This window comes from Sus scrofa, chromosome 14 (genome assembly GCF_000003025.6).
Source record: "Sus scrofa isolate TJ Tabasco breed Duroc chromosome 14, Sscrofa11.1, whole genome shotgun sequence".
Taxonomy (NCBI): Eukaryota; Metazoa; Chordata; class Mammalia; order Artiodactyla; family Suidae; genus Sus; species Sus scrofa.
Window position 1 is genome coordinate 29,873,101 of NC_010456.5, and position 26,592 is coordinate 29,899,692.

Below are 26,592 nucleotides of genomic sequence, written 5' to 3' on the forward strand. Positions count from 1 at the left end.
TCCTGGGGGTGACTCCTCTGAGCTTCCCAGCAGGAGAGAGGATCTGAGACCCCTCTGCTGCAGTGCAGCAAATGGCCTGGTGGGCTGGGCAAGGCAGCAGGAGATCACTATAGCCCGGGTGGACAAGCCAGGCCAGGACTGAAGGCTGGAGGGACCATGGGGCATAGAGGGATAGGGCTTTCCCCTCTCCGGCTTGGGTGAGAGGTTGGCTGGGCAGTGGCCAGTGGGCCTGGAGTCAGGAGGGAAGACACTGCTCCCAGGACACTGAAGAGGGCTCACCGGGCAGTGAGCCTGCATGGGGCCATTCCAGGACACTGACCTGCTGTCCCCTGGCACGATGGTCAATGCGGCACACAGTGGTGGTGGCAGCAACCTGGAGAGCAGCCGGCATCTGAGCCGAAGCAACATTGACATCCCCCGAAGCAATGGCGCTGAGGACCCCAAGCGGCAGCTACCCCGCAAAAGGAGCGACTCGTCCACCTACGAGCTGGATACCATCCAGCAGCACCAGGCCTTCCTGTCCAGGTGGGTGGAGCCAGTAGGGGCGGGGGTCAGATCATGAGGCCCGCCGCCAGGTGAGCATGGGGATTCTGAGGCAGAGGGATGGCTCAGAAGTGAGGACATGAACCAGGCTGTGCCCACGGCCAACTGGAGGGTCCCGGCGGCCCAGGCCTGGGTCCTGGGATCCCCAGACTGGCTCACAGCTCTTCAGCCAGGAGAAATGGCTTGTTGGGTGCGGTTGTGGTCTTGTACATGCCCTGGGCCATCTTGAGTCAGAGGGAACAGATTGAGGGATGGCAGGGTCAGGGGGCAGAACTGACCAGGGGCAGCGCGGGTCCAGTCAGGGCTGTCCTAAAGGCGAGTGGACTTTCTAGAGAGGCTGGGACTTGCTGTCGCCAGGGGTGTCCCAGCAGGAGCTGGACAGCTGGACGCCGAAGGGGTCAAGCCCTGTTTGGGCCTGATGACCCCCGAGGAGCCTCCTTCAGGAGTCTGAGAGCAGGCCAGCCCTGAGAAGGACCACGGTGTGACCTTGGGCATCTCCCCTGCCTCCTGCCCCGCTGTCTGCAGCCTCCATGCCAGTGTGCTGAGGAACGAGCCCAGCTCCCGCCGCTCAAGCAGCTCCACCATGCTGGATGGCGCAGGGGCCGTGGGCAAGTTCGACTTTGAGATCGCGGACCTCTTCCTCTTCGGGTGCCCGCTGGGGCTGGTCCTAGCCTTGAGGAAGACTGTCATCCCCTCCCTGGATGGTGAGAGCCCTACAGGGAAGGGACAGGGCAGAGGGGACATCAGCTGGACAGAGGGTCTCAGTGGACCCCTGTCATGAGGCCACGGCCACATACCAGGCACCTTCCTGTGTCAGCATCCTTTCTAAGCCCCACTACCACCACCAAGGGTCTATTGCTCTCCTTTGCTCCTGTTTCAGCAACTCAGTCTCTGGCTCCTAACCTACCTGCAACATGATGTTTCATTTAATCTCCAAGGCATCCCCTGGGAGCTGAGGTCCAGAGATAGAAAGCACTGCCCCAGGATCAAGGTCTTCCCATAAGGAAGAGATGGGAAGCCAGGCATCCCCAAAGTCTCCTCAATGCACTAGGCTCCCAGCCCGAAAAGGGCTATAGCCACATAGCTCCAAGGACCCTCCTCATGGCTACACAGATGGAGGCAGGATACATGGACTAAGCTGCCATCAGAGCAGCCGTCCCTGCCCAGTGCCCCCTGAATCAGCCAGTGAAGCCTAAGGATACCTGCCATCCTACAGCAGCTGTGCAGGGCCCCTAGGGGAAACTGAGGCTCAGAGAGGTGTAGTCACTTGCCCATGGGCAAGTTAGCAGTGGCTGCCATAGAAATGTACATCATCTATAATCATGAAAAACCAGAACCAACTTAAAGTTCTGACTATGGGAATGGGATCTTGTTAAATTAATTCCAGCATAGCCATACAATGGAATACACCACTGCAGTTCAAAAGAATGGTGCAGGGTGTTCCCATTGTGGCTCGGCGGTATCAAACCCGACTAGTATCCATGAGGATGAGGGTTCTATCCCTGGCCCTGCTCTGAGTTAAGGATCCAGTGTTGCCAGTGTAGGTCGCAAACGGTGCTCGGATCCTGCATTGCTTCGGCTATGGTATAGGCTGGCAGCTGTAGCTCCAATTCCACCCCCAGCCTGGGAACTTCCATATGCCACAGGTGTGGCCCTAAAAAGCAAAAAAAAAAAAAAAAAAAAAAAAAAAAAAAAAAAATGTGGCAGGGCTAAAGATGCCAATGTGAAAGCCTCCCAACACTGTTTGTGTTAAATGGAAAAAAAAAAGCCAAGTTCAAAAAGCATAGATTATATGTTTTTAAAAGTGAGATATATATATAACTAATAGTTTATACGTATATTCACATGATCTTCCCAACTACAAAGTGGTTGGACCAGCAGCCCCAGTCCAACCGCACAGCCTAGTCTTTTCCAATCCAAGTGGATGGACTCCAGCTTGCTCAGGCCGCGTATGCACACAAGGCTCCTAAAAGTTGCTGGTGGGGCTCCAGCTTGGGCCTCTGGGGTGGAAGGCAGCCTTGCGTTAATATGTCTTTTATCATATATACTCCTGTTCTTTAAGATGTTTTTAATACTGTTACAGTTTTTTGAATTAAAACAAATTTGGGGAGTTCCCATTGTGGTGCGGCAGAAACGAATCCGACTAGGAACCGTGAGGTTGCAGGTTCGACCCCTGGCCTCGCTCAGTGAGTTAAGGATCCGGTGTTGCCGTGAGGTATGGTGTAGGTTGCAGATGTGGCTCGGATCCTGCATTGCTATGGCTGTGGTGCAGGCCAGGAGCCACAGCTCCAATTGGACACCTAGCCAGGGAACCTCCAAATGCCATAGGTGCAGCCCTAAAAAGACAAAAAACAAAAACAAAAAAACAAAAAACAAATTTGGTTAATAAAGGGACAGTGGCCCAGAGACACACTTTCAGGTTTGTCCATGACCCCTGACCTCCATCCACCCTAGCTGACCTCAGCCTGCTCTATGCCTGCCTCCGGAGGGTGTAACTAACTCCAGGCTCTGCGACTCCCACCCTCTCCGCCCCCCAGTTTTCCAGCTCCGGCCCGCCTGCCAGCAAGTCTACAACCTCTTCCACCCCGCTGACCCGTCAGCCTCGCGCCTGGAGCCGCTGCTGGAGAGGCGATTCCACGCCCTGCCGCCTTTCAGCATCCCTCGCTACCAGCGCTACCCACTGGGGGACGGCTGCTCGACGCTGCTGGGTGAGAGGCCGAGGGCCCTGGGGGAGGGTGGCAGTTGCTCCTGTTCCTTGGGTGCCCCAGGCAGGGAGTGGCCCTGCTGTGGGGGGACCGTGGGGGGAGGGGTGGCACACACACCAAACGCCTTAGAAGCTGGACACCCGGTGTAGGTGCAGGTGCATCAGCCCCACAGATCCCCACGAGGTAGGAATGACATACGTCCCCCCACAGAGCCTGGGGGCAGGCTGGGGCCACGCTCCCCTCCCCACTGCCCCACCAAGGCAGAGCCGAGGACCCGAGAGGCCCTGGCGGAGTGTCCTGGGTGTTGTCCAGCCCTGTGAAGGCAGCTGGCTCAGAGCCCGCGGTTCACCTGGCCTGGAGATGGGGCATGAGATCCGGGGGCAGAGAGCGAGAGTGAAGTCTGTCCATGGTCCATTTTCGTCCCTCCCCGGGAACAGCCTGGCCCACCACCACCACCACCACCGTGTGTCCCGTCCTGTCTTGTCCTGGTCCTTGAGGAGCCCTGCGTGTCTGTCAGAGCGTACACATGAGTGTCTGTTCTTGTCCTCTGTTCTCTCCCCGTCTGCCTCCAGTCGAGACCGTGCAGAGAAACCCCGAGCTGGTCCTGGAGGGCGGCCCCCTGGGCCCTCTCCCTCATGGGGACGGCTTCCTGGAAACCAGTATCCCTGTTCCCGCGCTCACCTGGCAAGACGGGCCCCGCCCGAGCCCGGGCTGTGCTGAGTGTGTGTAACCTACCCTGCTCGTGGTGGTGTCTGCTTCGCTGGCTGACTGCTGGTCCTCAGGAACCCCAGGCCCTCCTTCCCGCCATGCTGACTGCCCCGGGAGGATGCGGGACTGTGGTTGAGATCTGGGCAGAGTGGGGAGGGGACCCCAAGCAGAGGAGTCCCAGGAGCCCAGAGAGGGGAGCAGCTGTCCAGGGTCACCCAGCACAGGTGTCAGTCCCAGGGTTCTGTTCCCAATTTGTGAGGGTAAAAGCGGGGGCAGCCAGGAGTTGGGGTGAGGCCCAACAGCACCCACCCACCCCCTACGAAGAGCCTTCGGTCCTGGCAGGGGATTGCATTCTCAGAGCCTCACTCTTTCCCTCTTGAGGAGGTCAGGGCACCTCCTGCATCCCCTTTAGATGCGGGTTCAGTAGTGGAGCCCTGTTCTCCCATGCTGCCCTGCCCTAGCCCAGGCCTCAACACTGCCTTTGTCTCCAGATGCCTATTTGGGGCTGGCTCGAGATGGCCCATGACAGGTGCCTCATTCTTGATCCTCAGTATAGGGCATCCCTGGAAAGCTGCCCCAGGCCCCCACTGTCAGCACCCCTCAAACCCAGCTGCTGCAAGCCATGGAGTCAGGCGGGCGGGGCTGGACCCCAGAGGCCAAGAAACCTAGACTAGACCAGGAGACTGGAAGGGTAGCGGGGAAGCGCATGAGGCTGGCCACCTTGCCTCCTGCCCACTGTGTCCGTATCAGTCCGTCTGTCCATCCCTGCCCCACCCTCCCTCCTCCCCTGCCTCTGCTTAGGGCCCAGCCCCATCGGCCCTGAGCAGGCAGGCCCCGGCAAGCTTGGGCCCATCCTCCCTGCCAGCTCTCTTCATCTGTCTGCAGCTGGAGGTGTCGGCCTTGCCTGGCATAGCCACCGCTCTGGCCCGCCCCAGCCCAGGCACACACTGGGCTATCCCCTCTCTGCTAAGGGGCCCAGGGGTCCAGGCTGGGCAAGGCCTCCTCACCCTTGGTCTCTGGTCCCTTTCCACCTGCAGCGGATGCACTCCAGACCCACAACACGGTCTTCCAAGAGCACGCAGCCCCCTCCTCACCCGGCTCAGCCCCCACCACCCGAGGTTTCCGCCGAGCCAGCGAGATCAGCATTGCCAGCCAGGTGTCGGGCATGGCTGAGAGCTACACGGCGTCCAGCATTGCTCAGAGTGAGTGCAGCAGCACTGGGGCCTGCCCTCCCTGCACCCTCCCTCTGTCACAGCTGGTCTCAGTCAGGCTACTCTGACCCACAGAGGACATTTGGTGGTGTCTGGAGACAGTTGGGGTGGGCGCCACTGGCATCTGCTGGGTAGAGATCAGGGGTGCTGCTAACCCCTCTATGGTCCCCAGGACGGCCCCACAACAAAGTGATCTGGCCCCAAATGTCCATAGAGGACTCTGGAAGGAAGGAGCATTAAAAGGGGTGGTCCAGCACAGCCAAGTCAAGGTGGTAGGAGGTTGGCAGTGCCATCTCAGCTGGAGGGTGATAGGTCTGGGAGGAGGGGTCCTAGCTCCTGGGTGGCAGGTGCTCCTTGAGGGAAAAATCTGTGTGGCTGTTTCTGGAGAAGCTGGAGGGGTGGCTCAGGGGAGGCAGGGAGGCAGGGTCTCTCTGTGCCTGCCCCTCCGGCTGCCCCAGAGGGCTGAGTCAACCTCGGGCTCCTTCTGGTTTTCTGCCCATCTCAGAAGCCCCTCAGCAGCTGGAAGTGGAGTCTTCCATCCTGGTGACACTGCCCCCCCCCGACCCCGCTGCTCACTCCCCAGGGGCCAGTGACCCCCTGCCAGCCTTCCTGACACATGACCGGCTCTCAGGCTGCCTGTCAGATCAGGGGGTGCCAGGGCTAAGGCTGGCGTGGGTGTCTTCTTGGCCTGTGGTACCCCAGCATGGCTAAGCCCTTATCCCTTGTTCTTGCTCCTCAGAGGCCCCAGGGCCGCTCAGCCACACCCCCAGCATCAGGCGCCTGTCCCTGCTTGCCCTTCCCCACCCAGTCCCCACCACCCCGGGCTCCTGCCCGCAGAGGGCCCCCCGCCTCCCCAACCTGGACATCAGAGAAGGTACTGGCATCACAGGCCCTCCACGCACACACGTCCTCCTCTAACTGGGGTCACTCTCCGTTTCCAGGCACATCTCACCAGCATGCCAGGCCCCGCTGAGGCCTAACAGGGAGCTGGAGGCTTGGGCTGGGAGCACTCAGACATCCAGGGAGGAGGCAGGAACAGCTGGAGTTGGCTGGGGGGTGGTGGGAGCTGGACGGAGGCCGGGTGAGAACCAGGCTGCCTGTCAGGCAGGCTGCAGGCAGAGGGCAGGGGAGCCCTGACCCTAATCAGGTGCATCTCTTGGGTGCAGCCACCAGGGGGCTCCTGGCAAACCTCGTCTCTGGCATCCAGAGTGGGGGCTGGATTCACAGGCAGGCTCTTCTAACTGAAGGCTCTCACTTCACACTCAGCCTGCCAGATGCTGAGCACAGCAGGCCTTGCCTTGGGGCCCAGGAACTCGGACTCCACCTCCGTGAAGCCTCTCACAGTCTTGAGGCCTGAGGGGCAGACAGGTCCAAGAAATGCTGGAAAGGGCAGAGATACCAGGGCAGGGGGTGGACAGGACCAGGGACTGGGAATCCTGCTTCCAACCTGAGCTTGTCCCAACCCCTCTAACTCCACATCCTCTCCGCTGAGCCGAAACCCCCCTGCCCCGCCCCCCAGGCGCTCTGGCTGCTTGCTGCTGTCCCGGCTGTCCTGTGCCTCCTCCCCCGCTCATCTGTCGCCCAGCCTGGGAGGAGGAGACTCGCTTTGGCTGCAGCCCTCTCTGGGCAGAGGAGGGTCTTGCCTTTGGGCTGAGTCCTTGAGGGGCTGAGTCCTGAGTCCCTGGAGTGGCCAGGTGACCCTCTGGGGCCCAGCCCAGTCACAGCCCCTCCTCCTGGCAGTTGCTGCAAAGTGGTGGGGCCAGAAGCGGATCGACTATGCCCTGTACTGCCCCGATGCCCTGACTGCCTTCCCTACCGTGGCCCTGCCCCACCTCTTCCACGCCAGCTACTGGGAGTCGACGGATGTGGTCTCCTTCCTGCTGAGACAGGTACCGGGGTCCCACTACCAGGCACACCCGCACCTCTCAGGAGGCCCCTGAGTGGCACCTGCTGACTTGGCCCCATTTCATAGCTGAGGACAGTGGGGGGCCCCACCTTCCCGGCCCCAGCAGAACCCACCACAGGCAGGCTGGAGGAAGCCGGGGGGATGTTGAGATGGAGTGAATGGATGTGCTCCTTCATGGGACAGGTGTGAATTTGGTGGGGCCAGAGGGTGGACTCTATTACAGTTGGACCCTCAGAGAGTTAGTCTGGCCCCTAGGGCTGCTGGCCTCTCCTCACTGGAATAGGAAGCCCCAGGTTTGAGGTCTCCCCCTGTCTCCTCCCAGGTCATGAGGCACGACAGTTCCAGCATCTTGGAGCTGGATGGCAAGGAGGTCTCGGTGTTCACCCCCTCGAAGCCAAGAGAGAAGTGGCAGCGCAAGAGGACCCATGTGAAGCTGCGGGTAAGGGGTCTTCTGGTGCCCAGGCCCCAGGGCTCTTGTCCTATTGAATCCTCACGAGAAGAGCCCATTTTACCGATAAGGAAACTGAGTCTCAGAGAGGGGTGCTGTCTTAATCCTCACAGTCTAAGGCTGGAGCTGTTACCCCATTTGCAAACGGGGACCCACACCAAAGCCACATAGCTCAGGGGCCAAGCTGGACTTGAATCCAGGCCCTTTGGCTTTGTGCCTGTGCTCACCCCCGCAACCCAGGCCCATGGGGAGCTTGAGAGGAGACCCCAGACGCCCCTCCATCCCCCACCCTGATCCAGCCTTGCTCCTCCTCCCCCAGAACGTGACAGCCAACCACCGGATCAATGACGCAGTCGCCAATGAGGATGGCCCCCAGGTCCTGACGGGCCGGTTCATGTACGGGCCCCTGGACATGGTCACCCTGACCGGGGAGAAGGTATAGGCGCAGGGAGCCCAAGGGAGCTCCTGCCTGGCCTCCCTCTGGCTGGGAGTTGGGAGTGGGAGGCCCAAGGCACAGCCCGCCTGTGACAAGCCTGCCCGGCCCCCAGGTGGACGTGCACATCATGATGCAGCCACCCTCGGGGGAGTGGCTGTACCTGGACACGCTGGTGACCAACAGCAGTGGGCGCGTCTCCTACACCATCCCCGAGACCCACCGCCTGGGCGTGGGCGTCTACCCCATCAAGATGGTGGTCAGGTAGGTGCTGCCGAGAGCGAGCAGGCCGGGCCGGCCTCATCTGGGTCGGGAGGAAGCGGCTCTGATGGGTTCTGATAGGCCGCCCCCTCCCAGGGGAGACCACACGTTTGCCGACAGCTACATCACCGTGCTGCCCAAGGGCACAGAGTTTGTGGTCTTCAGCATCGATGGCTCATTTGCCGCCAGTGTGTCCATCATGGGCAGCGACCCCAAAGTGCGGGCCGGGGCTGTGGACGTGGTGCGGTGAGTAGCCTGTAGCGGCCTGGTGGGAAGGCTGGGAAGCGGGAAGCTCTTGGAGGCCAGGTGGGGGAGGGCTTGGGTGCCAGAGCAGGGACACTTGGCAGGGACCCTGCAGCTTGGAGTCGGCAGCACTGCTTCCCAGCTGGTGCGGTTGATGCCTCAGTTCCCTCACCTGGGAAGTGGGGCATCTTCTAGCAAGACCAGGTACACCTGCTGCAGAAGGCGTGGGTGGGGATCGGAGACCTGGGCCATGAGCACCACGTGGGGGCCACCGTCAGTGTTGTTGCTATGATTGGAGTGGGATCCAAGACGAGCTTCTTGGCAGCCCAAGTGGAGACTAGCTGGGCAAGGAGACAGGGAGGACAGTGCAGCTGTGGGACACCCAGGCCTGCCTCTCGCCCCCAGGCACTGGCAGGACCTGGGCTACCTCATCATCTACGTGACGGGCCGACCTGACATGCAGAAGCAGCGGGTGGTGGCATGGCTGGCCCAACACAACTTCCCCCATGGCGTGGTGTCTTTCTGTGACGGCCTGGTGCATGACCCGCTGCGGCACAAGGCCAACTTCCTGAAGCTGCTCATCTCCGAGGTAGGTCCTGGGCAGAAGGGATCAGGGCAGGGTGAGGGTGGAAGGGCTGAGCCCACACCCACGCCGGTCTCGCCCACAGCTGCACTTGCGTGTGCACGCGGCCTACGGCTCCACCAAGGACGTGGCGGTCTACAGCTCCATCAGCCTGTCCCCCATGCAGATCTACATCGTGGGCCGGCCCACCAAGAAGCTGCAGCAGCAGTGCCAGGTGAGCCAGGCGGGTGCCATGGTGGGCCATGCAGGCGGGCAGCCCGGGAGCCCTGGCCTGTGACCACGTCCCCCCGGTTGTCCTCCCCTGCAGTTCATCACTGATGGCTACGCAGCCCACCTGGCCCAGCTCAAGTACAACCACCGGGCGAGGCCGGCCCGCAACGCAGCCACCCGCATGGCACTGCGCAAGGGCAGCTTCGGCCTGCCGGGCCAGGGCGACTTCCTGCGCTCCCGGAACCACCTGCTCCGCACCATCTCGGCCCAGCCCAGCGGGCCTGGCCACCGGCATGAGCGGACGCAGAGCCAGGCGGACAGCGAGCAGCGGGGACAACGCAGCATGAGCATGGCGGCCGGCTGCTGGGGCCGCACCATGGCCGGCCGGCCCGAGCCAGGGGCCTCCACGGGCCCCAAGTAGGGCACCGTGAGTGAGGCGCTGTGGTCTCCATGGTGCTAGGCCAGGGCGGCCCGCCCTGCCAGGAGGCCTGGCCTGGGCATGCACGGTCGGCTGGGGCCAAGCTCGTCCCAGGCCCGTAGGAGGACATGGGCCGTGCGACACATGCCCTCCCAGCCCTGCCTCACGTCCTAGAGTCTACAGAGCTCCAGCTTGTCGTGGCAGCTGGCAGGACAACCAGCCCTGGGAAGACAGAGGGACCAGGACCCTGGAACGTGGACTGGCCCAGAAGGCACTCCTGGACGCTTGCCCTGCGTTGACCTCCCAGCATCCTGACACCAGGCTTGGGCACTTCCTGTCCACTAGCTCACCCTGACCCCCCAGGTCCCCTCCCACTCGGTAGCAGCTCCAACGGGACAGCCTGCTTCTTGTTAACTCAAGTTACTCAACTGTTCGACCTCACTGGTTTTGCACTGATTTTTGAGAGCGGAGACCCATTCCCATCTCCTATGGCTACAGACTTCATGATGTGCATGAAAATTCAACGTTTGCTGATCCAGGACCTGTCGCCACACGGAAGGCTCCAGGACGGAGAATCCTTGTACAAGCAGGAGAGAAAGGCCATATTGTAATTTCTGCAGCTCCGCCTGGCCCACCAGCCCATGGCAGCCCCGGATCCCGGTCCCTTCCACCTGCCCCACCTGGAACCCAGTCCGGCTGTGGGCCTGGCGTTATCTCAGACCCCAGGCCCAGCCCAGGCCGTGAGGCCGGTGAAGCCCAGAAGTGGCTCCTGAGAAGCCCTGCCTCGGGCTGCAGGGCCTGGACAGGCCGCCCTCCTCTTCTGCTCCTCGCCTGCCATCAGCCAAGGCCCCGTGCCTCGGCCCTCCCTCCCGCGTTTCTACACCTTTCTACTTCTCTGATCTGATTTCTATGAGGTTTTTTTAAAATAAGCAATCCTTGGCTGCTTCCTTTTCTTAACTCTTTCAGTACCAAACGCAGCCCCTCCACAGGAAAACACCCAGCACTGTGACGGAGTCCAGCCTGGTTCTGGGTCCCAGGGCCTGCCCCTGCCCAGGCAGCGGGGCGCGGGCTCCCCGCCTCACCTGACCCCGTGAATTCCCCAGAATTTCTACTCTGGGATGAGTGGGGTGCACACTTAGGTTTTTTTAATGCCAATTCCATTTTGATGCTGAATCTAAAAAGCCACAACTCGCTTAGTTAGCTTGAGGGCAGGCAGCCACAACTTCATTTCCCGCCTAGTAAGGACCATGCCATCCTGCGCACTGGGTCTGAGCAGCAGCAACCTTTCCTTCCCAGAACCGATGGCCATCTCAGCTGTGGCGCCTGGCTCCAGGCAGCCTCTCTGCTGCTCCACCCACCGGCTCCGAGAGCAGAGGAGCCTGCCGGGCCTCAGCCAGCCATCCAGTGAGCAGGCTCCTTCTGTGAGAAGCTGCTGCCAACCTGGACATGGCCTCAGGGTCTTGTGGGCTGGGACAGGGAGGCGCACAGACAGATGTTAACACTTTCCCGTGTGTAGATATGTACAGCCAAAGGGTTGTGTAAATGTTCTGCAAAAGTGGGTCTGTACAGAGTGAGAGCTATTTATTTTGTGCAGAGAAAAACATCTGGAGGGATGGGACCTTCAGGGTTTATTCTTATTTAAGATGTAGCTTTTTGTTGTTGTTTCAGGCGTTATGTATAAAGCGACGATTATTTTATGGACCAAGTTTTAATGTAACTGTTGCAGTGAAAGTGCAATATCTAACCCCCTGCTCCCAGCGGGACTCCCTCGGCCCGACAATCACAGCCCCGGTGAGGGGCCCCGTGGCCAGTGCCTCCTCCTCTGTCGGTTCCACCTCACCCCATCTCGCCTGTCGCCTTGGTGACCGTCTGTCACCTCGGTGACCAGCCATCCGGAGGAGCACCTGGAAGAGTCTTGACCCGCCTGCAATAAAGGCCAGGAGGCCTCCTGGCCCTGGGAGGCCTTGTGGGCAGTGGGCTCGGCCTCTCCCAGCGGGAGGCTCCCCTACGGCTCTGACCTCCCAGCCTGCCTGCCTACCCAGCCGCCGGCCATGCCAAGGACAACAGCAATAGTCCCTTGGGCCTCTCCCAGCGGCCCTTAGCCATAGATGGTGAGGTGGGCAGCCCGCCCTCCCCGTTGACGTCTCTCTATATCCAGGTCTGCTTTCTGCTTCCTTTAAGATTCCTTTTGGCACATTATCCTCTTAAGGAAGCACCAGTTTTTTTGGAAACTAAGAGAGGGAGGACAGAGTCCTTTAAAAATACCAAAAAATGTTTACAGCATTGGGTGCTGAGCTGCAGGGCTCAGGCCCGACCAGTCGTAACCAAAGGGTGAGGCAGGCCTCGCTGACTGCCACCCCACCCCAGGCCTGTTAGAGTAGAAGCCTTAGTCCCTCTCCCACCCCACCCCACCCTACCCCAGGACTGAGCCCGCCTCCCCAGATCCAACCACCTGCCTTCTCTTTGATTTCTAAAGAGGGATTCAGCAGAGACCCCCCACGCTCCCTTCCCAGCTCGGTCTGAGCTGCCTGCCCGCCGCGTTGCAGTCTGCGTGTCTTGGCCCTTCGTCTGTCTGTCTGGGCCATGTGTGAGCAGTGTCCTGACTCGCCCCACCCCCCGCCCTTGCTGTCCCTGCTCCATCGGGCCTGAGTGTGCTCTGTGTACAGTGTTGTTGTCTGTTACACCAATTAAAGAAGCAGGAAGGCTTCCTTGTGGATCTCAGTACCGCGCCGGCAACCAGAGCCCAGGTGTGGGTCAGGGTGTGGATGGGGGTGGGGGCTGCGATGGTGGCCCAGGCTGTCCACCCAGTATATGGTGCCAGCTACGCTCACAGTAATACCAGTAACTCAGTGGGCCCTACCTAGGCCAGGTCCCCTTCTAATCCCTTCCTAGGTGTGAACTCAGTCTGTCCTCATAGCACCCCGGTGAGGGAGGGGGGTGCCGTCAGCCTCTGCCTCACAGAGGACACAGCTGGGCCCAGACTCCTCCCAGGACTCTCAGCTGCTGTCATCCACAGAATGGACAGTGAGGGCAACAGGTTCTCTCCAGATCTAAGGAAAATCCAGTTTAGAGCCCAGTCTCTGGGTTTGGGATTCAGCTGGGAGTCAGGGGTGGGGGTCTGGTCCAGACAGGCCAATCTGAGGGCGAGGAGGACAAAGGTGGCTGGTGTGGCCTATGCTTTCCCCCAAAGCTCCTGGAGCCCTTATTTTTGCTCTGGAAGCCAGGCTGCACCCTTCCCTCCCTCTCAGCACAAAAAGCAACAGCACAAAGGAATTCTCCAACCAGGGAACGTTTAATATCTGGGAAGTTGCGCTCTTTGGGAAGATGGGAGAGCTGACTAGGCCAGTGACTCTGCCCTCCACCCCCTGCATCTGAGAGGAGGCTGGGCCAGAGGTCGGTCTGCAGGTGAAAGGCAAATAGCACCCATTGAGCTCCTGCTGCCCTCCCTGAGGCCAGCCTCCAGGCCATGCTACCAACACTGTCCGAAGACTCTGGCGGGGGGGCCCTCAGGGCAGCAGCCCTGCCCGCATCTGGAAGGCCAGACCATCCCCTCGGGTGGCTTGCTGGGAAGAGAGCACACAGGAGGGGACACATGAGCAGCGGAGCTGGGGGTGGGCCTGGGCAAAAGGACGACACCCACCTTGTTGATCTCTCGGTGTCGTTCCTTGGTTACGATCTCCTCTAAGACCTCACCATCTCCCTTAATGAGCCTGGAGGGGGGAGGGGCGGGGCAGGCGGAGCCTCTAACTTAAGAGGCCAGGGCAACAGAAGCAGAAGCACCTGGCAGAAGCAACAAACCTCAGGCTCCCACCACCTTGAGTGGCTGGAGCCAGGCCACGCCCAACCTTGGGATAAAAGCAGCCTGGTAGGCTCTGCCATTAGACAGCGGCCCTTTGAAAACCCTCCTCAAGACCCTTCCAGCCCCTGCCATCATTTGCTCTGGGCAATGGGAAGGAATGGCCTGAGAAATTTCCACCAAGTGACTGTTTTTTCCCTCTCATCCTTGGCCTTTTTAGAGCAACAGCAGCTACCGCCCCCCTCCTGAGAGTGCTGGTCTGGAGCCAGTGCCCAGTCGCAGCTGTGGGGCCAGGCTTCCCACCTGGTGCGTCCTGTCTCTGGGTCAACCACCTTGCGGATGACGCTCTGCCGGGCATCCCACTCTTCCTTGGTCATGGGCTTCATGGCCTGGATGCGGGACTTCTGCTCATCTGTCAGGACTGGAAGATGAGATGGCAGGGAGGTGGGGGAGCCCTCAGGGAAGGGACCCTCCTTCCCCCGCCTCCCACACTCCAGGCAGCACAGTACCTGGGCCATCCTCTTCCTCCTCGGCTGCTCTGTGCCACTGGTCCAGCGAAGGTCCAGGCAGAGCCTCAGCTTGCTGCACCTTGGCCTTTTCCTTGCTTCTCTTCTTCAGCTTCTTCTTCCTTTTCTTCTTCTTCTTCCTCTTCTTGTCCTTGTGCTTCCCCCGCTTCTTCCGGCCATCGCTGGAGGAAGAGGAGGAGGACGAGGAGGAAGAGGAGCTAGAAGAACTGGAAGAAGAGGAGGAAGAGCTGGATCGTGGTCTCCTCCGGGCCTTGTGCTTGCTTCTCTCTGTGATGCATGGAGAAGGTGAGGCTGGAAGGCCAGGAGGGGAAGAAGTAAACCTTCGTCCCCTTGCTCTGGCCTGTAGCAGGCTCAGGCTGACCCCAGAGGCATGAAGCCCTCGGGCAGGGCTTTCCAGAAAAGGGATCAGCACCCTGTGGAGAGGCACTTTCTGGGCTGCCAAGTCACTGACCACCCAGGAGCAGGGCAACCAGCCCCCACATCTCCCGCCCAGCTGCACCAAAGATATGATTAAGTGCTCCTTTCACTCAGTATTCAATGGGCTGGTCCAGCCGCTGGATTCTGAGCATCCTTCAATCCAGATACCCAGGATCTACACTCTGGGTCCTCCTTTGAATAGTGCTCTCTGCAATTTTCCCAAAGCCAGTCCGGAAAAGCCCGCCCAGCTGCCTGCAACTTCCTCCATGAAGTTCCCTCACCCCTTTCCCATTCCCTCTGGTTCTCACCCTCCGCCCCAGAGGAGGTAGTGCTGGCTTTGCGGCTTTGGGATCTAGAAGCCGAGCAGCTCCTGGGAGCGTCCTTACTGCTCTTCTTCCTTTTCTTTTCCGACCCTCTGCCCCGGGACCGGCTGCGACTCCTCGAGCGCTTGCGAGAGCCGACGTGAGCCATAGCGCCGTGGGCTGGAGGCGGGGAGACGCGCTTAAACTGGGGGTCCCTGGGCCGGTCCGCAGACTGGGTTCCAAGAGCGGCTCTACTCAGAACCTGGTCCTCTAGGGATCGATACCCGTCACCACCCGGGGCAGGGATATGAGGGGATCTATGCAATCGCACAACCCGCACCCGCCCCTCGCCCCCAGGTATCCCAGATTCTCGGCGGGCTCCTGGATTCTCCGCAGCGGCCTCTTTAAGGGCCCGCCCCCGCCCGGACGCTCCACGCCTGCGCGATCCAGTTCAGGAGCCCTAGGAACGGCAGTGTTCCTCAGCTGCCAGGTGAGTTCTTTATTCCTTTCCGCGTACTCCTACCCTCCACCCCGCGCCCTCCGCAGCCTTGCCGCCTTAAAGAAAGTCTCCGAAGCTGCTCCGCTCCCGCCTCAACCGTCCATTTGGCCGGACCACCTGCCCTGCACCGCGCCTTAGAGTAAGGAAGTGGCTGCTGGGTGACTTCCGGTCTGGGGGTGCTGCTCGGGAGACAGTCCGGCTGCGAAGCGAGGCGCGGTTGCCTTTAGTTCTGAAGCCCCAGGTTCCGTTTCTGTGGCAGCCCAAGAAACGGAACCTGGCGCGATCACCACGGGAGAGGCGAGTTGGGCATCCAGGCTTCCGCCTACAGGTGGAGCTCCGAGACGAGAGACCTGCTCTCCAGCCTGGCGCCAGTCCTGGAGTTTGCAGGCCTTTTGCTGCAGCTGTGCTTCTCCCAACGCTGTTCTTTCGGCGCGCCTGCAGCACCCCCAGACTCCCTGGCGCCCCAGGGAAGAAGGCGACCCTACTGCGCGCCGCTTTTCCTTTCTGGATTGTCTTCGGATGTGTCCACTGCAACGCGCTGCGAGCTCCAGAGCTTTGGTCTTTCCATCGTCCCCACCCAGTAATACAGAGATCGCACTCAAACGTCCATAAGGACCAGAGGGATCATGGCAGTGAATGAGGAAGGGACCCTGTGATCAAGAGCACCACAGGCCTGTCTAGAGTGGGGACAGCTGAGACCCTGCTGATTTCTGCAGTACGGATTGGGGCCTGGTGTTCCCAGATCTTCCCACTCCCTTAAGAAGTCAGAACTCAAGATTTCAACATAGCTACATGCCTCATCCAGTCTTGGGGCCAAGTTGCAAACTCTTCAGTAGTGATGATAGCAGCAGACACAGGGCTGTTAAAAATCACTTTATAAACATGAGGCCCCAGAACAACTCTAGGCCATACTCACCAGGTGAGGAAAGTAAAGCACAGAGAGGTCACACGGCTTACCCACAGTCACAGGTGGAAGTGATCGAATCAGAATTAGAACCCAGGCAGTCTGGCTCCAGAGTCCCTGCTTTTAATCCCTCTGCAGTAACCCCTCTGTACCATCCAGAAGATGCCTTAGGTGGCTGGCCCAAATCCTCTTTGTAGACAGGTGTACTCGCCCCAAGCCGTGGTATTTGCTGCTGACACCTCACACCTGTGCCCTTCTCTGGACGACTCCCTTGGCCACTGGAGATGGATGTCTGGGAAGTTACTCACCCCCTCCCTACCCTGAAATACCTTAAAGCCAGTTAACTGATGTTGGGGGCAAACTGTGGTACCATTCATGCTGCAAAGAGCCTATAAGATTGGGCTGAAGCTGGATCCTTCTTGAAACCACATTTGGCCCAGCTGCTTCTGCCCTATCCTGGTTCCCCTTCTTCTGAGAGTATTCCCTCCTTAAACCACTTGCACAGGAATCCCCATCTCAGCCTCTGGTTCTAACAAGCCCAACCTAAGGGAGTTCCTGTTGTGGTGCAAAATGGGATCAGCAGCATCTCTGCAGTGCCAGGACACAGGTTCAATCCCCGGCCCGGCACAGATCTGGCATTGCCACAGCTGTGGCATAGGTTGCAACTGCAGCTTGGATCTGATCCCTGGCCTGGGAACTCCATATGCTTAGGGGTGGCAAAAACAAACAAACAAAACCCTGATCTAAGCCAGCCTGTCTACTGAAAGAATGACCCAGAAGCCCGCACATCCTTTTGAACCAAGAAGTACTGAGGGTTGCAGGGTGTTTATTTCTGCTGGATCCAACCAGGCTCAGGTCAGCGCACACAAGTCCACTGTGGCAGGCTCCTCGCGAGTGAAGCCATCGCCGAAGCCCTCGTCGTCCACCAGTTGGGGCTTGCGGCAGCACATGGGGCAGAGGCGGTTGCGCACAGCAGAGGCCCGGAGCCAGACAACCAGGTTCCAGCGCTCACCGGTGCCCAGGGGCCTGGCCCCGTGCAGCTGGCCCCCCCGATGCAGGATGCCCTGGCCCACCACGTGCTCCACCTCCAGCGGATGGGCCAGGGCTGAAGGCACCTGCAGACAGCTGGGCTTAGGCCTGGGCACTCCCTGAGGCCCTGGCCCCTGCCCCACGGATCACACACACTAACCTGGAAGAGGTCTCCAAAGTATAAGGCGCCCCCTGTGAAGGCCTTGCCCAGGGACACGTTGAGGGTGAGCTCGGCATTATCATAGTGGCAACCCAGCTCTCGGTCCTGGCCTGGTGCATATTTGACCACGAAGGCACGGTGGCTGTCCAGCCAGCCCCCACCACAGTCTGGGTACAGCAGGGCCATCAGTGGCTGCAGGAAGCGCTCCCGCAGTGGTGTCACCAGTGGTTCATCCAGGCCCAGCTCGTAGAGCAATACCTGGAAGGGGGGGTCCCAGGGTCAGCGGGGAAACCGATGGGGCCCCACCCTGGGTCCATGAGGGAGTCCCTTACGGGGGACGGTGCTCAGTGCTTTGCAGACATCAACTTAACTTCATAATAATGTGGCCATGATCTCGCTTTACAGACAGGGAGACCAAGGCTTGGAGAGTCTGCAGCGCTGGGGAGACCTCTGACCAGACTGATGTCCCCACCTCCGCCTCCCCAGGCCCACCAGCTGGAGCCTCACCCACCCCATAGTTGTTCATGGTGTTGGGTCTTCCTTTGGGCAAGTCTGACTGCTCGAAGTGCTCCAGCTCCTGCAGCAGCGCCTGGCAGAACGGCGCTGTGAACACTGGCAGCCGGTAGATACGCTTCTCCTCTGCAGAAGGAGGGGACAGCCGGTTGGTTGACCACGAGCTCAGTGCGGGTTTCAACCTCCCCATAATTTTTTCCTCTCCCCCAGCCTCGGTTGCCTCATCTATACAAGGAGGATGATGAGTGCTCACCTCTCAGGGCTATTGTGATGATCAAGGGACATAACACATGTGGCCAAGGAGCCCTATTCTTGGGCCCCCCATTTCCCTCAAAGCCTCATTCTGCCCTAAGGTCTAGCTTCTTTTTTTTTCCTTTTTGCTTTTTCGGGCTGCACCCAAGGCATATGGAAGTTCCCAGGCTAGGGGTCAAATCGGAGCTGTAGCTGCTGGCCTATGCCACAGCCATGGCAATGCATGATCCAAGCCGCATCTGCGACCTACACATCTCATGGCAACACCAGATCCTTAACCCACTAAGCAGGTCCAGGGATTGAACCTGCACTCTCACGGATACTAGTGGGTTTGTAACCTGCTGAGCCACAGTGGAAACTCCTAGCCTCCAGATTTTGATATGCATCCTGATGAAGCCCAGAGATGGGAAGGGACCAGCCCAAGGCCACCCAGCAGCCCAGCGATGGAGCCACGCCGGGACCACAGAGCCAGCTCAGGTTCCCTCTGCAGCCCCTCCTCTGATGAACCACTGAAGCCTGCCACCCAACTCAGGTGTCTCTGGGAGCCTCATTCCCCACACGGAAAGGCTGAGAGGCTGCTCTTTCTTGCTGGGTCCCAGTGAGGAGAGGCCAGGCTCAGAATGGAAATGCAAAGATTTCTTGCCCGGGGCTAGTGTGCCCCCCATACTTTGGGCCAATTCACAGCCCAGCTCCAGCCACACTCAGCCAGCCTCCACCCAGTCTCACCTGCTAAGGAGTGGGGGGCAATGAGGAAGAAGCTCGGACAGGGGTTTCATTCCACATTCCACCCCATGACCTCTTACAAGCACAGGCTCCATGAGGGGGTGACTTACATCTCTCCCCAGACCTAGGAAAACAGTAATCATAAGACTAGGAGACACTTGGGGTTCTCTGTGGATCAGTGGGTTAAGGATCCACTATTGTCATGGGTGCAGCTTAGGTTGCTGCTGTGGTGCAGGTTCAATTCCCGACCCAAGAACTTCCACATGCCATGGGCTCCGCCAAAACAAAAGACTAGAAAATAATTTCTAAACCTGTGCTGAGCTCTTTATTCATTGTTTACCTCACTTAATCATCACCACACTTTTTGAGGTGAGTATTATTATTGCTCCCATTTCACAGTTGAGGACACTGAGTCAGAGCGATGAAGGGACTTACAAGGGCTCCCTGGCCTATGATCTCCTGCAGGGCTTAGCCTGTGGGAGGCCCAGGCAGGAGGAGTGATGAGGCATTCCTGAATTTGGTGTGGCTGTGCCTCTGCTCACAGGGGCTGTCCAGCAGCCCTGTTCCCCCAGCTCTGGGCCTGGCAGGTTCAAGAAACTTTACTCTTGCCCCCTCCTTCAGGTCTCAGGATAAGAACTGTCGTCGTTCCCCCCCCCGCCCCGCCCCATTCCTGGCCCTATGGTGGGTCCCTCACCATCCCTTGCTGATCCCTTACCTCACCCTTAACCGTCCCTTCGTTAACCTCTTCAGTCACCCCCATCAGTGTGCAGGATGGCCCAGGTCTCTCACAAGGCACTGAATAACTGTGTTGGATGAGTGAATGAATACAGATGCCTTGTTCCTGGCAGGTCTGTCCCGCTGGCCCTTCTTACTCCTGCTGGTTTGATTTTTGGAGGTAGATATGGTGGGTGAGGGACCAGCCCCCAACCCCTAATCCTGCCAGGTGACAGGCCAAAACTTCACCTGACACTGTCTCCAGCCGCTGGAGAAGGCCCTTGAGGTCTGCGCCTGGTGACGTGCTGTACTCAGCTGCAGCCAGAAACTCGGGGGCCAGAGCCTCATCCTAGGGGTAGAACACACCAGCCATGGGGCAGACAGCCCCCTGGCCCAGATGCCTCCACCTCCTTCCAGTGACCTTCCCCTGTCTCGTACCTGCAGCAAGCTGTAGATATCAGGCCGAACGGGGTGGTAGGAACTTGCAATGAGGGCTTTCCTGGCAGCTGACTCCTGCCCCAGCCGCTGCCGCCGCTCCACTTCCTGCTCAAGCTGGGGTAACACAGGGTCTGGTTACCAGGATGGGACCTCCAGTTTCCCCCTACCACCCGGAGGCCACATTCCATCTAATGAGGAAACTGAGGCTCAGGAAGCCCAGGGCTGGGTGCCAAGTCTCCCTGTGCTCCTGACTCTACCAAAGTAAATGGCAGGTGCTAAGCTGTTAGCTGAAGGGGATTCCTTCCAGAAGGGAGCCTATCCCACTCAGAGCTGTACCAGCCTGAGCCTGGCTGAGATGTGAGCCCCTTGATGCACCTCAACCAGCTGAGCCCACCCAGGGAGGGGAACAGTGTCTTGGTCAAGTCTTGTGTTCCAGAGGCTGCAGAGGAAAAAAAAAAGGGGGAGTTCCCATCATGGCTCAGTGGCTAACGAATCTGACTAGCATCCATGAGGACGCAGGTTCAATCCCTGGCCTTGCTTAGTGGTTTAAGGATCCAGTGTTGCCAGGAGCTGTGGTGTAGTTTGCAGACATAGCTTGGATCCTGCGTTGCTGTGGCTCTGACGTAGGCCAGCAGCTACAGCTCCGATTTGACCCCTAGCCTGAGAACCTCCATATGCTTCGGGTGCGGCCCGAAAAAGACCAAAAAAAAAAGCAGAGGCTGCAGAGAGCTGTCCTGGGAAGCTTCCCACCACTAACCCCTAGATTAGATGAGCGGGGGTAACGGCAGAAGCAGGGTGGGGGTAGGGATCAGGAGCCAGGCGGCGCTGGGTGAGATCTCAACTCCACCTGCTGTAAAACCTTGGGCAGATGACTCCTCCCCTGGAGTCCAAGTTTCTTATTTCAAAAGAGCATGACAAAGACAACTTGGCATTTCCTGCTTTCTCTTTTTCTAATGCCAAGACCCCATGTTGTGGTGAGTGTGTACAGGAAAGGAAAAGGAGGAGGTCTAAGGAGCCCTTTAGGGATCTGGCCCTGGCAGACCTGAGGCCAGGAGACCCCTCAAACTGCTGACACAAGTCTAAAGAGGAATGGCGAGGCTTAAGTGTGGAGGGGGCTGCCGAGAGTGGGGAGTGTTACCTCTCCTAACAGCTGCTGGAAGTCCTTGGCGCTGACACAGCCTCGACTGCGCAAGATCTGGGAGCAGAAAGACAAAGAGTGGGACGTTGTGACCTCGGGCAATTCACTTAACATCTCTGAGCCTCATTTTCTCCTTAAAATGGAGATGAGAGCCCTCACCTCAGCAGGATCATTCTAAGAATGAAATGCAATAAGCATGTTCAGGACTGAGCAGAGTTCCCAGCTGCTCTTGGTAGTAACACTGACAGAATACTCAGAGCCAGGCCCTGCCTTAAACATTTTTCATGTGTGTTCATCGATTCTTTCGTCACGACAGTCTCACTAAAGAGATACCATCATCCCCATTTAAGGCGGAAAAAAAAAACTGAGGCACCTAGAGGTTAAGTCATTATTGTTATCAGATCCGGCGTGTCAAAGGCAAAGACTATGACACCAGGGACTGAGGTACCTCCTCCACCACCCCTTCCTCCCATTTATCCGCAGAGCCAATACAGGCCTCACCGGGCCGTAGTCCTGGCGCAGCTGTTGCTCGTTCCGAAAGCGCACGTGCAGCGCATAGCGCGCCACGTACAGGTTCTCAGAGCAGAAGCAAGCGCAGCGGCAGAAGCGCACAGGAGCCGCCGCGGTCCCCATGGTGAAGAGCCGCGAGCAGCCCCACCGGTTTCCGTAGGGGCACTTCCGGGTACGCCCCCAACCGGGGGCGGGGAGGGAGTATGGAACCAGCGGCCGAGGGTCGGTTCTAAATTCTCAAGTACAGAAAAGAACGAAGATTCCGCCCCAGAAAACTGTCTGCAGTGGGAGAAGATGCTTCCGGGCCAGGATGGGTCTGGCGGTCTTGGTTGAGAGCACGCGGCTTTCTCGTGCCGCTTCACAGTTTCCCCACCGACGGAGGTGAGGATTAATCGTCCCACTTTACAGCCAGGAGATCGACCTGAGTCACACCTTCCCAGGACGTGGAGAAGTAGAGACCCAGAATCCCCAGACTTGCTTAAGTGCTGCCTCCCTTTTCTGCTCGGAGCTTTTGGAGAGCCAGCCAACTCCACGAGGACAGAGCTCTGGGATCGGATTCGTTCCCTCCCAACTGCTCTCCAGTTCTGTGCGTCTGAGCTTCAGATTAGCATTTATCCCGGGTCCCTGCCCGGCGCTTCTGTTGCCGCCTCCACTGTCTCTTAGGGTTCGCGGCTGGTCGCCCCAGTTAGTGTCTCCACGAAAACGCTCCGTCCCCATGAGACTTCCGGTGGCGCTCCAGATGGATTCTGGTTTGGCGGGCAATAGGGCGTGGTCGGTCACTGGCCCCACCCCGCGCAGCCAGGTTCAAGTTGTGCGCAGCCGCCGAGTGAGATGGGTATGTTTCTGTGGTATGGAGCGTGCACCCCAGCCGCGGAGAGAGCCGTCGTAGCACACACAAACCATACCGTGGTAACCCCATTATGGTCCAACATGCACCCTCAGGGCCCCGGTTTTCAAAGCCCGGGGAAGAATCTTGGGTGGCAATATTGCTAAGCTGGCAGAACTAAGGCCCACGGCTGAGGAGGAAGTCTTGTCCCCTGGACTGACCCTTAACCCTTGCCCTAGAGTGCCTTCCGTGGCTCAGCATGGTGCGTGGATGGGGATAGGAAGGAAGAACGGGGCTTCAAGACTCCAGCTCTTAACCCCAGGTAAACAGTGGTCTACAGATGACGACTGTTGGCTGAACCTCCTCTCTATCGGACCTGAGCTAACAGATCTACCACCCCCCCCTTATCTCCTTCCATCCCTACAGCAAACCTTTGAATTACGTGCTATTACATCGCCGTGTTATAGATGCGGAAACTGAGACTCCGAGAGGTGCAGTGACCTGCTCCAGGTCACTCTCCAGTAAGGGACAAATATGGGGTCTGAACCCAACAGTCTCTCCTCTCAGTTTCCTTTCCCCATGTATCCACACAGGTTCATGCTCACACACTCACCACACTCAAGCACACTCAGACACACTCTTACATGCTCACACAATTCATGCACAATCAAACATGGGCAGGAGTTCCCATAATGGCTCAGTGGAACCAAATCTGACTCGTATCCATGAGGACACAGGTTTCATTCCTGGCCTCTCTCAGTGGTTAAGGATGCGATGTTGCCATGAGCTGTGGTGTGGGTTTCAGACGTGGCTCGAATCTGGTATTACTGTGGCTGCAGCATAGGCCAGTGGCTACAGCTCCGATTCAAACTCTAGCCTGGGAACCTCCATATGCTGGGGGTGTAGCCCTAAAAAGACAAAAAACAAAACAAAAAAAACACATATACCATCAACACACTAACCCTTACCCATACACACAACATTCCACGTATGGTCAACAGCCACACACTCTCATTCACACACCCCATATCTCACACTCATGCACATCCTCATACCTGTACTCACGGACACAGGCAGCACAGCCCATGTTCTTCTCTATGGCTCCATATCCCACCCCTTGCTTCTGAAGCTGTGGGGCCCCAGATTGGAGATGGGAGATCCTGTGATTGGCGCCTGTCCTCCATCAGCACATTTGGGGGTCCAAGGCTCTAGCCAGCAAAGTCTCCCCAGCACCTTGGGGGACCAGGAGAGGGCCCCTTCTCCCTGGCAAAGCCTGCACCAACAGCCTGGTGGGTTTTCACACTGCCTGGGAAAGGGCCCTCCTGAGTGTATAGTGTGTCTTTGAGTGTGGGAGGTGTGCAAGTGAGCATGTGAATAGTGTTTTTGAGTGACGCACAAGATTACTGTTTTTCTGAAGCGCTCAGTCAAGTGGGGGAGATGGGAGCAAGCAAGGAAACAGATATGAGATCAGGTTATTTTCATTCAATGAAAATAAGTAAGGGACTTCCTCTTGTGGTTCAGTGGGTTAAGAACCCAAGTAGTATCCATGAGGACTCGGGTTCAATCCCTGGCCTCCCTCAGAGAGTTAAGAATCTGGCGTTGCCATGAACTGTAGTGTAGGTCACAGATGCAGATCGGATCCCGCGTTGCAGTGGCGGTGGTGCAGCTGCTGGCCGGCAGGTGCAGCTCCAATTCGACCCCTAGCCTGGGAACTTCCATATGCTGCAGGAGTGGCCCTAAAAAAAAAAAAAAGAAGAAAATAAGTAAGTGCTAGGAAGGCACTCAGATGATGCAATGGCAAGTGCCTAGAAGTGGCTACTTTAGATGGGTGGTGAGGGAAGGGCTCCCTAAGAGTGACATTTCAAAGCAGGACAGCAGCAGCACTAAACGCGCAAAGACCCTGTGGTGGGATGAGCTTGGCACGCTTGAAGAACAGCAAAAAGCATACAAGAGGGGCCAGTTATAGGGAATGAGGCCAGAATGGTATTGGGATCAAATCATTGGGTGCAGTTAACACTGTGGATGTTACTGTGTGCAAAGGGAAGCTGTTAAGTCCTCACAACAAACCCTATGATGTAAGAACTGTCCCCATTTTACAAAAGTGGAAAATGAAGTTCAGAGAAGTTGAATGACCCACCGAAGGTCACACAGCTCATAGGTGGTGGAGTCTGAAAGGGAACCCAAGTCTGATTCTGCTGGGTTGTTCCTAAAGGCGCAGCCAGGTCTGTCAGTGCCCCTTCCCCTCCTTGGGCGTGAAATCCAGGTCACTGGGCCACAGAGATCCTAGGGTCCAGCCCAGTTTCCTGGTGCTACCAGGCTTCCCCAGGAAGAAGAATGCTTCCCTTCCACCCCAAGACCCCACTCCCCAGCCCGCAGCTGTGTAGCCTGAAAAGGTGATTAAAATTTTACAGCCGTCTCGATTGCCCCGTGATAGTGAAGGGCTCTGCTCTCCAGGAAGATGTCCAGTACCCCAGCTCCACGTCCATTCCCCCCACCTGCCTTCTTCCACCGGAGGGCCATGGCAGGTGGCTCCCCAGGCAGCCACCACGCAGGCCTGACACATCCAGCCTCTCTTGGCTCCCTGATGAGAGTTCTCTTTTTACAGCATGTTCTGCTTCCCATAGGTTGGCCCCACCTCTTCCTTGGAAACCTGTGCCCCACCTCTTCCTTGGAAATCTGTCCCTGCCCGCCTCTTTGCCTGGGCTCAGCCACCTAAGGGAACAGCAGGCAGAATATTAATAGTAAGCCCCGAATCAGTGTGCTTACAGCCAGCACTGACATGTGTTTTTTGTCGACCTTGTGAGGTATTATTATTCCTATTTTACGGACAAGGAAACTGAGGCTTGGTGAAGTGCAAGGACCTATCTAGGCTCATAAACCTAGTGCATGAAGAACTGGAATAGGAGTACCCACCCTTTGTATCCAGAGTGATGTGTATGTGTATCTGAATATATGTTGTGTACGTGTGTGTGTATGTGTCACTATATATATTCCTTTGACTTGACAGCACACATGCACAAAACAGCATAAATCACAAATGAACAGTTTGATGAATTTTCAGAAACCAGACACACCCTTGTAACCACACAGATCCAAAAACAGAAGATACCATCCCAACAGAAACACCCCCCAATCCATGTCTTCATCGGTCACTACCCACCTCCTAAGGGTAGTCACTACTCTGACTTCTAAGAGCAAAGATCAGTCTTGCCTGTCTTGAATTTGATATAAATAAAATCATACACTATGTATGATTTTGTAGACTGCTTCTTTTAGCATTACTTTTTTTTAATTGAAGTATGGTTGATTTACGATGTTGTGTTAGTCTGGCGTACAGCAAAGTGATTCAGTTATGCATATTCTTTTTCAGATTCTTTTCCATAGGTTATTATAGTATATTGAATATAGTTCCCTGTGCTATATAGTAAGAACTTATTGTTTTTCTGTTTTATACATAGTAGGTTGAATGCTAATCCCAAATTCCTAATTTATCCCTCCCTCGCCCCCAGCATTATGTTTTAAGATTTGTCCATATCATTCTTTTTTGTGGCTGCATAGTATTCCACCAGGTGACCAGTCCACCATTTACTGAGCCATTCTACAATTGATGGATATTTGCACAGTTTCCACTTTGGGGGTATCATGAATGAAGTTGCCATGAACAATTTTTATTGTAGTTAAAATCTATATAACATAAAATTGGCCATTTGAGCCATTTTTGTTGTTGTTTTTTGTTTGTTTTTTGTCTTTTTGCCTTTTTCTGAGGCTGCTCCCGTGGCATATGGAGGTTCCCAGGTCAGGGGTCTAATCAGAGCTGTAGCTGCTGGCCTGTGCAAGAGCCACAGCAATGTGGGATCTGAGCCGCATCTGCATCCTATACCACAGCTCACGGTAACGCCAGATCCTCAACCCACTGAGCAAGGCCAGGGATGGAACCCGCAACCTCATGGTTCCTAATCGGATTCGTTAACCACTGAGCCACCATGGGAACTCCATTTGAACAATTTTTATTTGACTTTATTATTATTTTTTTCTTTTTTGGCCACACCCACAGCATATGGAAGTTCTCAGGCCAGGGATGGAATCTGAGCCACACCTGTGACAATGCCGGATCCATAAACCACTTCACCACATCAGAAACTCCTAGATTTTATTTTTTAGAGCAGTTTCAGGTT

The 26,592-nt window shown here is 57.4% G+C and overlaps 4 protein-coding genes across 22 annotated transcripts in view; 2 read left to right on the forward strand and 2 right to left on the reverse strand.

The window, feature by feature from the left end:
• The window catches only part of PITPNM2 (phosphatidylinositol transfer protein membrane associated 2), a 155,378-nt gene extending 143,001 nt beyond the window's left edge, over nucleotides 1-12,377 (forward strand). For 8 of the 13 annotated variants that reach the window (XM_005670599.3, XM_013982792.2, XM_021074064.1 and 5 more), the window contains 14 exons: nucleotides 311-525; nucleotides 1,069-1,247; nucleotides 3,081-3,251; nucleotides 3,821-3,970; nucleotides 4,994-5,158; nucleotides 5,907-6,041; nucleotides 6,908-7,056; nucleotides 7,396-7,512; nucleotides 7,841-7,957; nucleotides 8,070-8,218; nucleotides 8,312-8,461; nucleotides 8,864-9,047; nucleotides 9,127-9,255; nucleotides 9,349-12,377. In XM_005670599.3, coding sequence (XP_005670656.1) covers nucleotides 311-525; nucleotides 1,069-1,247; nucleotides 3,081-3,251; nucleotides 3,821-3,970; nucleotides 4,994-5,158; nucleotides 5,907-6,041; nucleotides 6,908-7,056; nucleotides 7,396-7,512; nucleotides 7,841-7,957; nucleotides 8,070-8,218; nucleotides 8,312-8,461; nucleotides 8,864-9,047; nucleotides 9,127-9,255; nucleotides 9,349-9,672 — 2,334 coding nt within the window. In that variant the 3' untranslated portion in view covers nucleotides 9,673-12,377. The remainder of the gene's footprint in view (nucleotides 1-310; nucleotides 526-1,068; nucleotides 1,248-3,080; nucleotides 3,252-3,820; nucleotides 3,971-4,993; nucleotides 5,159-5,906; nucleotides 6,042-6,907; nucleotides 7,057-7,395; nucleotides 7,513-7,840; nucleotides 7,958-8,069; nucleotides 8,219-8,311; nucleotides 8,462-8,863; nucleotides 9,048-9,126; nucleotides 9,256-9,348) is intronic. The other 5 variants (XM_021074068.1, XM_021074069.1, XM_021074070.1 and 2 more) reach the window with 3 other exon arrangements.
• ARL6IP4 (ADP ribosylation factor like GTPase 6 interacting protein 4) lies at nucleotides 12,943-15,412 on the reverse strand. 6 transcript variants are annotated; one of them, XM_021072017.1, is made up of 6 exons: nucleotides 15,264-15,412; nucleotides 14,718-14,891; nucleotides 13,975-14,259; nucleotides 13,769-13,886; nucleotides 13,310-13,379; nucleotides 12,943-13,232 (listed from the first exon to the last, which is right to left on the reverse strand). In XM_021072017.1, exons 2-6 carry the CDS (start codon nucleotides 14,878-14,880, stop codon nucleotides 13,176-13,178), a joined length of 693 nt encoding a protein of 230 aa, XP_020927676.1. In that variant the 5' UTR covers nucleotides 14,881-14,891; nucleotides 15,264-15,412; the 3' UTR covers nucleotides 12,943-13,175. The 6 variants fall into 6 exon arrangements, 5 of the variants coding, with proteins under 5 accessions (XP_020927676.1, NP_001172090.1, NP_001172089.1 ...); NM_001185161.1 differs by having other exon boundaries at nucleotides 15,235-15,370; NM_001185160.1 differs by having other exon boundaries at nucleotides 13,975-14,283; nucleotides 15,235-15,370.
• Nucleotides 16,903-22,305, reverse strand: OGFOD2 (2-oxoglutarate and iron dependent oxygenase domain containing 2). Of its 2 annotated transcripts, XM_001928564.5 has the most exons (7): nucleotides 21,583-22,305; nucleotides 21,082-21,138; nucleotides 19,944-20,057; nucleotides 19,755-19,854; nucleotides 17,815-17,942; nucleotides 17,304-17,561; nucleotides 16,903-17,229 (listed from the first exon to the last, which is right to left on the reverse strand). In XM_001928564.5, exons 1-7 carry the CDS (start codon nucleotides 21,712-21,714, stop codon nucleotides 16,966-16,968), a joined length of 1,053 nt encoding a protein of 350 aa, XP_001928599.1. In that variant the 5' UTR covers nucleotides 21,715-22,305; the 3' UTR covers nucleotides 16,903-16,965. The 2 variants fall into 2 exon arrangements, with proteins under 2 accessions (XP_001928599.1, XP_020929732.1); XM_021074073.1 differs by lacking the exons at nucleotides 19,755-19,854; nucleotides 19,944-20,057 and having other exon boundaries at nucleotides 21,583-21,996.
• The window catches only part of ABCB9 (ATP binding cassette subfamily B member 9), a 39,820-nt gene continuing 35,879 nt past the window's right edge, over nucleotides 22,652-26,592 (forward strand). The window contains exon 1 of the mRNA XM_021074072.1: nucleotides 22,652-22,739. The gene's annotated coding sequence lies outside the window, so the exon portion shown is untranslated. The remainder of the gene's footprint in view (nucleotides 22,740-26,592) is intronic.

Bases quoted from the DNA above. Each gene is read 5' to 3' on its own strand.
- ARL6IP4 (NM_001185160.1), bottom strand. From the start codon at position 14,880: ATGGCTCACGTCGGCTCTCGCAAGCGCTCGAGGAGTCGCAGCCGGTCC. The intron at 13,887-13,974 runs GTACTGTGCTGC...CTCATCTTCCAG, and splicing joins GGAGGAAGAGGATGGCCCAG to TCCTGACAGATGAGCAGAAG. The intron at 13,233-13,309 runs GTGGGTGTCGTC...CTCTCTTCCCAG, and splicing joins GACACCGAGAGATCAACAAG to CAAGCCACCCGAGGGGATGG.
- OGFOD2 (XM_001928564.5), bottom strand. From the start codon at position 21,714: ATGGGGACCGCGGCGGCTCCTGTGCGCTTCTGCCGCTGCGCTTGCTTC. The intron at 20,058-21,081 runs GTAACACTCCCC...GTGTTACCCCAG, and splicing joins TCCAGCAGCTGTTAGGAGAG to CTTGAGCAGGAAGTGGAGCG. The intron at 17,562-17,814 runs GTGGGTGAGGCT...CCCCCCTTCCAG, and splicing joins ACACCATGAACAACTATGGG to GTATTGCTCTACGAGCTGGG.